Below are 14,927 nucleotides of genomic sequence, written 5' to 3' on the forward strand. Positions count from 1 at the left end.
CATTGTTTGTGGATGGAGCTGCCAGCTCTTGGCTGCAAGCCTGCAGCATATTAGAACACGTGCTGAAAGGACATCTTTGCTATCTGTAAATAGCGTTCTCCTCGGGCCCACGGATGGACATCACTAGCTGTGATTTGACTGTTAGAATCTGATACCTCTAATCAATTATGCGCTGTAGCTTTTTGGATCCACAGAAAGTATACTAATATTGCAGGTACAACACCTGAGGTTGTGCGGTATCAAGAACGACGTAGGTGAACTTCGTAGGTTTGACAAAAAGAAGTCCTAATCTTATTATGATTCAATATTCCCAGTAGGATTCGATATAATGCTCAAGTTCTTGTAGAACTAGAAATTCCAATAAGACTTCTCTCTTTAAGTTCTAGTCAAGCTAAATTTTAAGTGACCATACAACATTGGATACGTGGAACAAAATCTTGAGCAGTCTGGTGTTTTTTGAAATTAACTTTAATCATGATTTTTAATCACATTTTTAGCCACCCCATTTATTCATTGGATCATAATCAAAGTATTCTTATCCTGCACATAAATCCAACCTTAAGTGATTGCTCCCTACCTTGCACTCCCATAGACATGGGTGGGTAATGCCAGAATTAAAAGTGGAGAAGGCAATTGTTTTCCAAGCGAGCCTTGCACTACTTCTATTGACAAGGGAAAAACTTGCCCTCCCCCGTAGACAATATAAAAAACTTCCTGATCCTTGATGATAAAGCACTGCAATTTTTTTAACCTGCTCGATCATGATACATTATTAACAGGTTTAAATAAAATGGACAATGATGTAGTACTATTTGGAAAAGGAACTGATAACCATAGCCCATTAATACCGACTACCGACAGTTTCATGGAAAAACCGGCCTGTAGTCTTACCAACTTTTTAGGACAGTGGCAATGCCACTATGACGACCAGTTCTCTGTAAGATCCGGCAATTAATGATAATGGATTGATCAGTATAACTATAGCCTCTTTATATAGATTCCAATAAAAAAACCAACATTGATACTAAGCTATCTTTGTGGGCTTTCAAATTCCAATAGTAATATAATTGCTACGTCAATTCTGTCATGATCTCTGTATTTGGACGGAGCTGTCAGATATCAGCTAGGACCATATGTACAATATTATAAGGCTAGACAGGCTGAAAATATAACGTGGAGAATGTCGCTCTCTAAATAATTTGCAAAAAAGACAAGGTTTGCAAATGGGCCAAATTAAGTAGTTGGTATTGATAAATAGGCTTGCGATGTCACCCTCCACACGATCTACTCCGCCCAAAAATATTAGTCGTTTTAATTTTTCTAAAAATATATATTATACATCTAGATATATTGTTATATCTAGATGTAGAAAAACTATACAACTTGAAAAATCAAAATAACTATTATATTAATTTAAGATGCAGGGAGTACCTCTCAGCTCGTGTCAGTTATCAGCACGGCGTGGTAGTGGTACGTGTAAGTAGCCTCCCCAGCTTCCACTGCTTCCTCCACAGGTATCAGCGCCACCCTTTCCTTTGTCTCTAGACGCTTTCACCTTGTCGCTGGTCTCCGGCAGTAATTTTTTTTAAAGAGCAAAGTATTACCCAGGTCCCAGGGTCTACTAATTAACGCATTTGGCCTCACCTCTGATCATGCATGTGACGCGCATGAAAACAACGGCGAGCTCGAGCGTGGTGCACGGCGGCCGGCCGGTCACCGGCCACTGCGGCGTGAGAGATCTGCGTATCCTTTGATGCAGCCAAGTTAATGACCTGTCGCTGTGGCGCTGAGAGGTATGCATGCATCCTGATCAACGGCAGGATACGAGCGTAACGCACGCCCTGGCGCCATGTCTGTACTGTACACTACATGATGAAAATGGTGTGAAACCGACGAAAATAGTCCGAAAGCTGTTGAAAATAGTTATTTTCGTTGGCTGGCCGATGAAATTAGGCCGATGGAATAAAGTAGGCTTTTAGCTAGCCGACGAAAATATGAATCTGTTTTCGTCGGCCAAGCGTAGGCCGACAAAAATAAGTTCTAATTTCGTCGGTTTTTGTTAGCCGACGAAATAAGTGAGTTATTTTCGTCGGCTTATTTTTGACCGACGAAATTACATATAACCAACGAAATTGAGCGGCTTTGGTGCAGTGGTAGGTGACCGGGCGCGTGATTGTTAGATAAACCCACTCACTCCAAATTCATGTAGACTGGAATGAAAAATGAACTAATCCAGGGAATTACCATTTTTGAAAATAAGGCATGAGAAGGTGTCTGTGGGGATGATATGACGATGGAAAGATCAGGGCATCGACAGTATTGAGTGGACTCCTCGGATAAAAGGACAAAACCTTGTAATCAGATTTTGCCCCTCCTTTTTGCTTTGCGCGATTTTAACCTCGCTTTTTAAAAACGAAGCTCAAACTTGCCTCTATTGAAAGGAGTTAACGGTGTTAAATATATAGAAAAAGACAGATATACCCTATGTGATTTTGCTCTTCTTTTAACATAATTTTGCTCTTCTTTTAATATCAAGCACTCCTAAATCCCAGCGGACCCCACCGGTCAGAGGAGACCTGACCGGCCAAGACCGAGCCAAGGCAGACGGCGAGGCTAGCCGGCGGCGGGACGGCTCGCGGCCGCGGCCTCCAGCGGCACCGAGCCATGACCGGTGGCACGATGGGCGGCCCGCGGACACGGCCAGGAGAGGCAGCCACGCGAGCAACACCCGCGCCTGGCCGCGCGAGCCGTCGCAGCGCGCTCCCGCACCTGGGCGGCCGCTCCGGCGTGCTGCGTGCGCCCGCGCGCACCCGTGCTGGGGCCGCCGCGTGAGCCGACGCTTGGGCACCCGCGTTGGGCCGCCGGGAGCGCCGGGACGCCGTGCGAGCCCACGCCGAGGCCGCCGCTCGCCTAGCTTGGGTTCCAACCGGGAGGTATGGGTGAGAGTTTGGGAATGGAAGGGAAGAGTTTTTGGATAAGGTTAGGGGGTAGTACAGTCTTTTCCCATTGCCTTGAATAGTTTTTCAATTTGATTCTTTTTTTATATCCAACGAACAGGGTTAAAAACATGGATAAACGGTGCCTTCATTTTTAAAAAATAGGGGTAAAATCGCACAGTTGAAAAAATAAAAATAGAATCACTATTTGACTTTGAACCATGGGCAAGAACGCCAAAATCCCTAAAAATAAGCATGATTTCTCCACCGACCCCTTTTTTTTCTCTCTCAGGTTTTGTCCCTCCTCCTCACACCCTCCGTACCTCCTCTGCAAGCATCTACATTGTTTTCTTTAATGCACAAAGAATCAACTCTCAAATAGGATTCGACCCCTCCTCTCTCCACACATGAGTCGATATCTCTGGTGGCCGTGGTTGGTTTTGCAGTAGATCTGTGCACCGGCCACTGGAGAAGCGCTTCAAAGGAAGAACGGACAGAGGCCGGCGAGGAACACGGGAGCGAGGACTCTACCGTTGCGCCTTGCATTGTCGGCTTTCTGTTGGAACGATGCGCGCCAGGAGGTTTCTTAGCACGCGCCCCGACAAACACAGCCCCCCCACCCCATCATCCACCCGAATCCTCATCATCCGCATGGCCGCAAGCCAGTCACCAAGTAGCCATGTCATCTCCAAATCAGACCGGCCCTCTCCCTGATCTATTTAACGGCCGGCCTGCCGGCTCGCAAATGCACACACAGAGACCGCAAAAGGCGATCGAATTGAAGACCGAGCACTATCACCCACACAGCGTCGATGGCATCGGCCAAGCTCCTCGCCGCCTTCCTCGCCGCCCTCGCGGCCCTGCTGGCGGCCGGCGGCGGCGCCGGCGCGAGGGAGTTGAGGCTCGAGATGCCGTCCGCCACAGAGACCGCAAAAGGCGATCGAATTGAAGACCGAGCACTATCACCCACACAGCGTCGATGGCATCGGCCAAGCTCCTCGCCGCCTTCCTCGCCGCCCTCGCGGCCCTGCTGGCGGCCGGCGGCGGCGCCGGCGCGAGGGAGTTGAGGCTCGAGATGCCGTCCGCCGCCGAGATGATCGTCGACGACGGCATGCCGCTGATCCACATGCTCCGCCCGCTGCTGGGCTCCGGCGGCCGCCTGGGCCTGCGCGCCCGCGTGCCGTGCGACAGCTGGCGGTTCGCCGTGGAGACCAACTCCCTGCGCGACTGGCGCACCATCCCGGCCCGCTGCGAGAGGTACGTCGGCAACTACATGATGGGCGGCCACTACCGGAGCGACTCCCGCGCCGTCATCGACGAGGCCATCGCCTACGCCGAGGGCCTGCAGCTCGCCGGCAAAGGGAAGGAGGTGTGGGTGTTCGACATCGACGAGACCACGCTCTCCAACCTCCCCTACTACGCCAAGCACGGCTTCGGGTACGTACGTACGGTTATTACATACGTGCACACGCTGACAGTGACGTGTCGACCTCTCTCTGCTGTATCTAAACTGCTGCCATGGCCGCGCGCGCGTGCGATGCAGGGTCGAGCCGTACAACCGGACGCTGTTCACCGCGTACGTGATGGATGCGAGCGCGCCGGCGCTGCCGGAGACGAAGCGTCTGTACGACAGGCTGCTGGCGCTGGGCATCAAGCCGGTAATCCTGACGGGGCGGCGCGAGGACAAGCGGGAGGCCACGGCCAAGAACCTCGCCGCCGCGGGGTACGCTGGGTACGAGAAGCTGCTACTCAAGCCGCAGGACGTGAGGGTGCACGCGGTGGAGTTCAAGTCCGGCGAGCGCAAGAAGCTGGAGGACGCCGGGTACGTCATCGTCGGCAACATCGGCGACCAGTGGAGCGACCTGCTCGGCGCGCCGGAGGGCGCGCGCACCTTCAAGCTGCCGGACCCCATGTACTACATCGGCTAGATCCATCGATCGATCCCTATACAGTATACACACTTCTCTACCCATGGACGGAGCTTCTGAACAGCAGCCAAAATAAACGCCTGAATAACGTCCAAATTCAGTGTGTCGAATAAAGAAAAGAAGAATAAAACGACCTATTTATGTGTGGGGTTGGGAGTGCTGTACATACGGTTGTTGGTCCTGTGCTAGTACATTCAGGACACAACGTGCGTTTGTAATTGTGAATGTAAACCAAACGGCGTAATAATAATGGGCAATTGATAATTCACATCAAGAACATCTAATGTAATTTCAGATGGCTTGCAGGTTACAAATTTATAGCAAAAGCGTTCTTATCTCCGGCTGAGGAGCAGAGCAATCTCACCGGAAACCACCGCCGCTAACCATGATCGAGGAAGCTCTGCGCTCGCATTACGTTCACGCGGTGGCTTATTCATAGATTCCCAGAATTTATGGCTTGCAAGTTACAAAATTTATACTAGCAGAAGCGGTTGATCCTCGGCTGAGGAGCAGAGAAATCTCACCGAAAACCGCCACCGCTAACCAAGATTTGAAGAAGGCCGATCGCTGCTGGCGTTACGTTCATGCGGCCGCTTCATAGATTACATTGCGGATGATCACAGGATGGAATAATGCCACAACCTACTGTTTCTGAATTAGTATACGTCTCAATCAAATTGCTACGTTTCAGTGTTCAAAATCAAACTAGGAATAATATTGCCTGCAAGTCTGCAACTCCAGTTCTGCTCGGGGTAACGCGCGTGACTGCCTGCTCCTCCTCGTGATTCAACGCACATGCTGGAGCCTTGCCGAGACAAGTACACGTGTATGATTTAATTCAACACTAATCGCATCTTGCAAGAGTGGAACAAAATTGAAAATTATTCTGAAAACAATGTCCCAAAAAAATTATTGTAAATAAAAATATAAATATTCTAGTGGAAAATAGAAATTATTTTGAGAATCAATAAAATGTTCCAAAATAATTGTTCTAGAACAAGTATATTGGAACAAAATAAAATTGTTCCAGAAATAAAATTCATCTAAATATAGTCAAGTGTGATCTAATTTTAAAGATCTCGCTATAAGAAATATAATGGTGAAACTGGAATTTGATTTGGATTATTGGTTCGCAGACTGTTGTTTTTTTTGTTTGAATCTACGTTTGCATGAAATTCAAATGGTTTCTGCATGTGCGTGAGGCTGCGGCACGCTGAATTCTTGCACGTGCGTTAGGCTCTTGTTATGCTGGACCGCTGACAGCCCCCCCCCCCGCGCGCGTGCGTGGGCGTCGTAAGTTGGGTCTTCTGTGATGCAACGACAACAAGTCACGCACGTGACTTCTACAATTTCCGGACCCGGCCGGCACAGGGCAGGTTCAGTAGTGAGCTATCTGTTGGGCTGTTGCCCTTGAGTCTGTGGACCTATGGGGCTCTACTACATCGGCCTAATTCCCACGGGCCCCTGAGCCCATGATTATGAGATGAGTCCTCTGAAGCCTACATTCTGAAGTTTAAACCGAGAGGTGCGAAGCGGTCAATAAATCGATTTTCAAGCATCTAGAAAAAACTCCGAGTTTGAAGAGGGCTGAAAAGAACCCATTTTTTTTGAAAATCTAGTAAAAAGTATACACTTGTGTGAACACTAAGAATGCTCGTAGTAAAAAGAAATTAAAGTATTTTAGAACAAACTCCATCCCATAATATAAGGCGGCACATATTGAAAATTCAAACTTTAACGTTTTTGACCTACAATTAATCTTGTGTAATGAAAATTTTGTCTTACAAATAGCATATCATTGGATTTGTGTTTTATAGTATTTCCATATGGGTACAATCTCGTTGCTATAAAGATATTTATATTATGGGAGATACTAAGAGTTAATGGTAGTATTGGAGACTGTGCCAAGTTTGACCGCGCCTTTTATATAGTATCATACTAAGAGGAGATGATAGTACATACATTGTACTATCAAGGTTTTAGAGCTCTCCAACGAGTCTTATTTCCACTCAAATCATAAAATGAACCGTGATTATATTAAAAGACAACATGGAGCGGTAGTTAACTAAGCACGGAGGGTCGAGGAAGAGCCGCCGTTAGATGGTCAGGCGGCCATCGCTTAGCCGATGTAGTACATGGGGTCGGGCAGCTTGAAGGTGCGCGCCCCCTCCGGCGCGCCGAGGATGTCGCTCCACTGGTCGCCGATGTTGCCGACGATGACGTACCCGGCGTCCTGGAGCTTCCGGCGCTCGCCGGACTTGTAGGCGATGGCGGTGGCCTTGAACCCGACGGGCTTGAGCAGGAGCTTGTCCCAGCCGGAGTAGCCCTGGCGGCGGAGATTGGCCACGGTGATGGCCCGCTGGTCCTCGGTGCGGCCCGTCAGGAACACCGGCTTGATGCCGAGGGCGATGAGCTTCCTGAAGAGCCGCTGCGTCTCCGGCAGCGCCGGCGCGCTGCCCTCCACCACGTACTCGTTGAAGCTCGTCGCGTTGTACGGCTTAGTGCTGGGTAATTAAGCATGAAAAAAGACAATTATTACTTGGCTAATCTACAGGTTACACAATGCTGGGAGTATTAAACGTAAGCACTTTCTCGTTACAGACTGGTGTGTCCAGTTCCAAAATGTTTTTTTTATTACAAATGGAGCACATACGTGCGTGAACAGTGGGCAACCTTTTTGGACATGCCACTGTTGCGAAGCGATAAGATTTTTGTAGCCAGCAGGCATTGGCCAAAGTGGACCAGTAAAATACCTACTGCACTGTGCACGCTGGTCCTACTCTGACATGGCATGTATGGATCTCATCGACGATGTCACACTCACATCCCCATATATGTGGCATAATTTTGCTCGGACACATGCATGCGTCCAACAGGACCGGTCCCTTTCCTTCTTAGAGGTATAGAAAATCTATAGGAGTAGATCCAGAATGGCGAAAAGAATAAATTGAAGGAGAGCAGTACATTTTTCAGTCCTTTTTAGTTTATCAGAAGATTTTCTACTTCCCTAGTACATGATTACGTTTCCAATATAGTAGCTTGTTTTAAGTCAAACAACTGTTTATAATCATGAACACTATACACAGCTATGACAGCTTCTGGTGTGGAAAAAAAAAAGACCTTATGCAACATCAAAACGACGGATTCGGTTGTCAGATTGCACTGGCATATACGGGTTAGCTGAGCATTGTTGTGTAACAAAATTATTGCGCCATCAGCTAGAGCTAGCCAATGCTAATTAAATAGCAGGCTATAGCAACCGAAGAAGACTGCCGTTAAATTCTATAGCCCGTCATTTAGGAACATTAGAACTAGCTCATCCTCTCTCTCTCTCTCTCTCTCTCTCTCTCTCTCTCTCTCTCAGGTTGAGTGTTTTAACTTGGAACTTATAATCGGGGATGCACAAACTGGAGATGCATATGTACTAGCTAGAGAAAACACGTAGACATACGTGTAGTGCACGTGCCGATGTATACGTACGTGTACGCACATGTTGAGCCGGACAGTTAATTAGTAGTACGTGCGTTGAATCACGAGCAACGTCGTACGCAGTACGTACCCGAAGCCATGGGTGGCGTAGTAGGGGAGGTTGGAGAGCGAGGTCTCGTCGATGTCGAACACCCACACCTCCTTGCCGCCGCCGCCGAGCTTGAGCCCCTCGGCGTAGGCGATGGCCTCGTCGACGACGACGCGGGAGTCCCGGCGGTAGTGCCCGCCGAGCATGTAGTGGCCGACGTAACCCTCGCAGTCGGCCGGCACCGTCCTCCAGTCGCGCTTGTTGTGCGCCTCCACGGCCAGCCGCCAGCTGTCGCACGACACGCCGCCGCGCCGGCCCAGGTCCCCCGCGGAGCCCACCAGCGGGCGCAGCGCGTGGATCGCCACCGCCGCCGCCGCCTGCTCGACGGCCTGCGCCGCCGTCGCCATCCGGAGGCTCGGCGGCAGCTCCCACGCGCTGGTGGCCACGAGGGCCACGAGGAGCACGAGCCTGGTCGCCGCCATTACCATGCCACACTGCTCTAGCTGCTGCTGGGAGTGCACAGTGTGCTGTCGTTTTTGCTTGTTGAGATGAGCAGCTGCCCATGGGTGCACATGTGAGCTTCATTTAGTAGAGGGTCCTTGCCTGCTACTACTAGGTTGCTGATCTGGTGGGCCCACGTGCCACGTCAGCGCGTGAACCACAGGGGGTATTGTGAATCACGTTTGGTTTGGACGGTCGATCAGGACGAATTGGACGCCCTCGAGATGGGGAGGGACAGGTTCCTCAGGCACACAGCATGCATGGCATGGACGTCCCGGGTGGCATGGACTCTTTTCCTTTGCAGGCGAGTGCGGAAATTAAAGTCCCTTCTCTCTTCCCTGTCCCTTGCATCATGAATTTTAGGGTTTAGGATGGATTTTAGGGCTTAGGGTTTAGGTTTTAGGTTTACTTTTATCATGACCACGCACCATCTTTTACTTTTAGTGCAGGGGATAGGGAAGAGAGAAGGGACTTTAATTTCCGCACTCGCCTGCAAAGGAAAAGAGTCCATGCCACCCGGGGCGTCCATCTTCTCATTGTTCTTCTAGCTCTCTCCGCCATGCTTTGTCTCCTTCCCCACACGCTGATCAGCTCATGGCCATTATCTTTGGACCGTGTGGACGGAGAGCCGGATGCTGCAGATTATAGTAAGCTTCAAGAATCTTCCATGCGTATCCCCTGTCATTCACACACATGTGGGTCTCTAAACAAAAAACTGGGGAACAGTTGTCTGTGGCTTGTTCCTGTAATTGAGAAATTAACCGACTGCTAATTTGGGGTTTCCCTTACCGTACGTCTTGGGGCGCATTCATTTGGGGTTCCCCGTACGTGATCTGATGCTGTACTCTAGAAATTTCATGAAAAGGCTGGCAAAAGATTAGTGCGGATGTGGAAAAAAGAGGACATGTATACATTCGGCTTTCAAGTGAAATTTCTTGATTTTACTCTCTTTAGAGCTAATCTAGATCGATCTTTTTTTTTATTTTAATTCAAATGGAGCTGAATTTGCTCTTGACGCACATGTTATCAAGACATAGGATAAGTTCATTGATATGTCTTTATTAATACTGCTGTCACTATCCGCAAAGAAAAAAACTACTGTCACTACAAGAAAATAAATGCTATCTTTCCCAACATTTTTTTGTGAGTATAGCCAACAGTTTAATGCCTTTTATTATTTATCTCTCGAGTGGCCATCAATTTTCCTAGTATAAGTTGCATCTTTCGTATCGGTTTTACCAGAAACTCATTCACCGTAGTTTGTCTAATAAATATACTAGAAACTGTTGGCCAGAAAGCTGTCGGCAAATATTAGCAGTCCTGTAGTGTGTTCAGGGAGATTTTGAAAACCACTTGACCATACTTCATGCAGACATAAACACATTTTACTCCCATGCATATGCATCCTGCAATATGCACTCGTCATGGCATGTCAAGATTTTAGAATTTTATTTTTGAAAAACTGAGCATAGGGTCGGAATTTCAAAGGTACAGCATCTACATGTCATTTCTTGCCGCATGTCTTGGCCGGAAATGACGTGACACCCACCCCGCTGGGCAGTCGAGGGCCGACGCGCGCGCGGCAGCGCATCTGATTCGAGTTCCCGGAAAAGAAGAAGGTGCATGCATGCGGCCGACGGGGCAGGACGCAGCAAAGCATGTGTGCGTGGGGCTGTGGGCCATGCCAATAATGCGAGGCCGGCATTGCACTGGTGACTGGTCATGGGCTGGTTTGGTTTTTGTAGCAGCAGCAGGTAGGCGACACAGCTAATAATCATGCTCATTTGACGTTTCCACGATTAATGCCGTGCCTGGTCTTGGATGCGTCCTGCGTGGCTTATAAATTTTTCTTTTTATCAGTTTGCTTTGTTGAGATAAGGGGCAGTAGTAGCAATGCATCAATTAATCTCTCATCTTGTAACGAATATTGAGAAAAACATCTAAATAGATATGCGGCGGAGTAATAACAATTGTACGCGACGCAACGATTTACGTGGGAAAACCTCCTCAAGGTGAGAAGTAAAAACCTACGGGGCCAACCGGTCCACTCCAAGCTTCCACTGTAATCAACAAGTATCTTTTCTTCTCTAACACCTCTAGAGGATTACATCATCAGCAACACATTCAAACGAACTTAGCATCAACAACAACTACAACCATCTAACAAGAGGTACGGCAACTGTCAAATAGAGAAGTTATAGATTCTATCCATTTTGGTAATCGGTTCATATCTCAGAAACCACAGGTCCACCGTGTGAGCAAATTTTGGTAGACATGTAGATCCACGAGGTCCCCTGACAACTGATAAAGTTTCAGCTCAATCGGACACCATTTCACCATCCAAACTTATCACCTGCTAAACTGCTCTGTGCTGAAACTGCAGTCACCCGAACTGAAGAAATCCCTCTCAAATATGATGTTCTACTCAACCAATCCTCAAACCAATTGACCATATAGAAGTACTCTAAGTGCAGAATGAGACCACCAAGTTTGGCTCAAATCCAAACACATTTAAGCTTCCAATCACTGATTTGAAACATATTGTTTCAGAGCCACCAAATCTGAGGCAGACCTCCTTCTCCTTCTTCCTCTCTTCTATCAAGTTGTGTTGTGTGTTGGCTCTCCTTATCTCTCCCAAGTGATGTCCAGAACTGGGAGAGAAAAAATGAAGGTTAGGATTTTCTTGTGCTTTTTTTACTTCTTCTTGAACTGATCGCAACCATTAATTCATGCATCAAATCAACGGTGGTGCATAATCACTGGACTTTGTGGGCTGCTGGATGGGCTCAAAATCATCTCCATATGGAAGGATAGCCCAACGAGCTTTCCTTATACCCAGGATGTATCAGAGTTGTTAATTGTCGTCCGCAAATGCACCATCACTGTTGCATCTCATCCAAAAACCAATCATCCGGTGGCTTAGAACAATCGGACATATTGTAGCTTCACCATGCCATCTACAATGCCCTCATTCTTCCCAGCCGTTCTGTCTGTCCCAACCGGTGTCTACGTTTTACATAGACTCGTATCTTTACAGCATGTGACGTTGACGTGTATATAGTCATGGATGCATGAGTGTGTGGTCCAGCCGCGTGCAAAAGCAGGTGCTACTGATTTTTCGCACACTGACAATGTCGACAAGACGACAATATACCATGCATTATACTCTCGACAAGGAACAAGACAAGCAATGCTCATGGATCTATGAGTTTTATTTGGAGCTTCAGCTCAGAAAAAGCAACGGCGGTTAAGCGGTAACATGGAGCTAAGCAACAATTAACCACTGATGAAGGGCGGCGTGATAATTAAAAAAAACCAAAGCACTTCATCATCACAAACAAGCGCAGCACACAACCGAAGTACCGGACGGTCGGACAGACCGCTGGGGTTGACGGAGAGCCGTCCGATGATCATCGACAGGTGGCAGCGAGCGCGTCCTAGCTTGATCAGCCGATGTAGTACATGGGGTCGGGCAGCTTGAAGGTGCGCGCCCCCTCCGGCGCGCCGAGGATGTCGCTCCACTGGTCCCCGATGTTGCCGACGATGACGTACCCGGCGTCCTGGAGCTTCCTGCGCTCGCCGGACTTGAAGCCAATGGCGGTGCCCTTGAACCCGATGGGCTTGAGCAGGAGCTTCTCCCAGCCGGAGTAGCCCTGGCGGCGGAGGTTCGCGGACGTGATGGCCCGCTGGTCCTCGCTCCGGCCCGTCAGGAACACCGGCTTGACGCCGAGGGAGACGAGCTTCCCGAACAGCCGCCGCGTCTCCGGCAGCGCCACCGCGCTGCCCTCCATCACGTACGCGTTGAAGCTCGTCGCGTTGAACGGCTCGGTGCTGTTGTGTTGTAATCATTGAGAAAAAAAAGAAATGCAGCGGTTAATATATAATAGCAAGCCCGCCACAGGTTGTTTAATCGTAGATCGTGGTTTAAACCCTAGATCAACCAGCTCATTGGTTGGCTAAGCATATCTACGACTCGACACAGTCGGCTGCAAGCTGCAGCCTTTGGATGACATGACACTGGTGTTAGTTGGTGAACAGCTAGCATTGGCCAAGTGGACAAGTAAGACCCCGTTTGGCAGGTTCCGTCTCCTCAAAAACGGCTCCGGCTCCGGCTTCTCTGGTGGGGCGGCTTCTCTGATGGAAGTGAAGTCGTTTTGAAAAACGTTTGGCAAAACGGTTTCACCCTGTTTTTTGAATGGATTGAATATGTCAAATATACAATATGCCCTTGGCTAGTTGACATGCCTTGCCTTGCCAGGCTGCTGCGCCTTGCCAGGCCGGCGTGCCCAGCCATGCCGGCACGCTAAGCTCGGCAGCCGCGCCGTGCCAGGCAGGCGTGCCCAGCCCTGCCGCCATCCAGTCCCGCCGCGCCCTGACCCACCGCGCCCAACCCGGCGGCCGCACCCCCAAAGCTTGCATCAGCCTCCTCTTGAGTGGATCCGTCGATTTCGCCGCTCGGAGCGGCCTCCCTGCGCGCCAAAGCCGCCGGCCGCCACCAGAGGGGATTCATGCCACTTCTGCTGCTAGGTTTTGGTGAGAGGGAGAACTGCCGTGGCCACTGCCCCGCACCCGCCCTCCGCCCCGCCCCGGCCGCGTGCTCCAGCCCGCGCCGCCGACTGCCTCCACCCTGCCCCGGCTGCGCGCTTCGGCCAACGCCGCCGGCCGTCTACGCCCCGCCCTGGCCGCCGCCCTCCTCTTGTTGCTGTGCCGCGGGCACCCGGGGTACGGTTGGCAAAGGGTGAGGTGGAGCCACGTTTTCTAGCTCCGCCTCCCCCAAAATGCTCTAGAGAGTGTTTTTTTTGAGGCTCTAGAGCTGGAGTCAACGGTGCACGCTCCGGCTGGAGCCGCTCGTTTTTCCTTTATCTAGAAAGTCTTCTGACAAAAGTACTCAACCGACGAGGGGACAACACTATCCAGTTCCGATCTGGCATCGACGTCATGGAATCTTATCCCGTCCCCATCTAGCATGCTTTGCTCAACGCACATGGTTGCGACATCGTCCAATTAACAAGGCCTGTCTCTCCCTTTTTCAGAGATGGTCAGCTGATAGATGGAGACGACAATGGAGATCCGTTCATCCTTTTTTTCATTTGTTTATTTACAGCATTATTGCGTTAACAATTTAAGCTTACCACTTGCACCGGTTATTAGCGTTGGCGTTACTTCTGACTTTCCCAAGTTTCACATGATATGTTGGTATATGCACGTACCCGAAGCCGTGCTCGGCGTAGTAGGGGAGGTTGGAGAGCGAGGTCTCGTCGATGTCGAACACCCACACCTCCCTGCCGTTGCCGGCGAGCTCGAGCCCCTTGGCGTAGGCGACGGCCTCGTCGACGACGACGCGGGAGTCCCGGCGGTAGTGCCCGCCGAGCATGTAGTGGCCGACGTAGCCCTCGCAGCTGGCCGGCACCGTCTTCCAGTCGCGCTTGTTGTACGCCTCCACGGCCAGGCGCCAGCTGTCGCACGGCACGCCGGCGCGCCGGCCGAGCTCCCCGGCGGAGCCCACCAGCGGGCGCAGCGCGTGGATCAGCGGCGCCGCCGCGTCCCTGATCTCATCGTCCAGGCGCGCCGCGGCTTCCTCCACCGCGCGCGCCGTGGGCATCCGGATGCTGAGCTCCCACGCGGCGCAGGAGGAGCTGCCGGCGGCGGCCACGAGGGCCACGAGGAGGGCGACGAGCTTGGCCATCGCTAGGTAATATTGGGTGATGTGTTGTGTTGCTTGTCGAGATGAGCACGTAGGCTTTAATAGAGGGGATGCGGCCTGGATGGCGGGTTGGGATTGGGAGTTTGGGACTAGGGAGCCTAGCTAATGGGTCCCGCATGTCAGGGGAGCACGTGAAGCGCGTGGACCGCTGTTTTGTGTAAAAAAAAGCTGGGCAAGGCTTGCTTGATGCGTATAAGAAATAGAGAGGGACAGGTTTGGACGGTCGCGATGGGACGATCGGATCAGGGGATGCCGATGCGAGCGAACAGGACTCATACCCTTAAAATTAATACTCAGCCAATAAATACTGCAACTCTTTTATTAAGATTGTTAAACTCCAT

The 14,927-nt window shown here is 50.3% G+C and overlaps 3 protein-coding genes across 5 annotated transcripts; 1 reads left to right on the forward strand and 2 right to left on the reverse strand.

The window, feature by feature from the left end:
- Positions 1–3,674: 3,674 nt before the first annotated feature.
- On the forward strand, positions 3,675–5,138 carry LOC112885580 (acid phosphatase 1-like). Of its 3 annotated transcripts, none has more exons than XM_025951169.1 (3): positions 3,675–3,844; positions 4,012–4,373; positions 4,480–5,138. In XM_025951169.1, exons 1-3 carry the CDS (start codon positions 3,749–3,751, stop codon positions 4,862–4,864), a joined length of 843 nt encoding a protein of 280 aa, XP_025806954.1. In that variant the 5' UTR covers positions 3,675–3,748; the 3' UTR covers positions 4,865–5,138. The 3 variants fall into 3 exon arrangements, with proteins under 3 accessions (XP_025806954.1, XP_025806952.1, XP_025806953.1); XM_025951168.1 differs by having other exon boundaries at positions 3,698–3,837; positions 4,005–4,373; XM_025951167.1 differs by having other exon boundaries at positions 3,675–4,373.
- A 1,613-nt stretch (positions 5,139–6,751) lies between these two features.
- Positions 6,752–8,942, reverse strand: LOC112885581 (stem 28 kDa glycoprotein-like). The gene is made up of 2 exons (XM_025951170.1): positions 8,424–8,942; positions 6,752–7,368 (listed from the first exon to the last, which is right to left on the reverse strand). Exons 1-2 carry the CDS (start codon positions 8,867–8,869, stop codon positions 6,984–6,986), a joined length of 831 nt encoding a protein of 276 aa, XP_025806955.1. The 5' UTR covers positions 8,870–8,942; the 3' UTR covers positions 6,752–6,983.
- Positions 8,943–12,063: 3,121 nt separating this feature from the next.
- Positions 12,064–14,583, reverse strand: LOC112886491 (stem 28 kDa glycoprotein-like). The gene is made up of 2 exons (XM_025952401.1): positions 14,093–14,583; positions 12,064–12,713 (listed from the first exon to the last, which is right to left on the reverse strand). Exons 1-2 carry the CDS (start codon positions 14,566–14,568, stop codon positions 12,329–12,331), a joined length of 861 nt encoding a protein of 286 aa, XP_025808186.1. The 5' UTR covers positions 14,569–14,583; the 3' UTR covers positions 12,064–12,328.
- Between the last annotated feature and the right edge of the window lie 344 nt (positions 14,584–14,927).

This window comes from Panicum hallii, chromosome 3 (genome assembly GCF_002211085.1).
Source record: "Panicum hallii strain FIL2 chromosome 3, PHallii_v3.1, whole genome shotgun sequence".
In the NCBI taxonomy this organism is placed as follows: Eukaryota; Viridiplantae; Streptophyta; class Magnoliopsida; order Poales; family Poaceae; genus Panicum; species Panicum hallii.

Coding starts and splice junctions, on each gene's coding strand:
- LOC112885580 (XM_025951167.1), top strand. CDS start 3,916: ATGGCATCGGCCAAGCTCCTCGCCGCCTTCCTCGCCGCCCTCGCGGCC. Junction 4,374..4,479: donor TACGCCAAGCACGGCTTCGG/GTACGTACGTAC, acceptor CGTGCGATGCAG/GGTCGAGCCGTACAACCGGA.
- LOC112885581 (XM_025951170.1), bottom strand. CDS start 8,869: ATGGTAATGGCGGCGACCAGGCTCGTGCTCCTCGTGGCCCTCGTGGCC. Junction 7,369..8,423: donor TACGCCACCCATGGCTTCGG/GTACGTACTGCG, acceptor TTAATTACCCAG/CACTAAGCCGTACAACGCGA.
- LOC112886491 (XM_025952401.1), bottom strand. CDS start 14,568: ATGGCCAAGCTCGTCGCCCTCCTCGTGGCCCTCGTGGCCGCCGCCGGC. Junction 12,714..14,092: donor TACGCCGAGCACGGCTTCGG/GTACGTGCATAT, acceptor ACAACACAACAG/CACCGAGCCGTTCAACGCGA.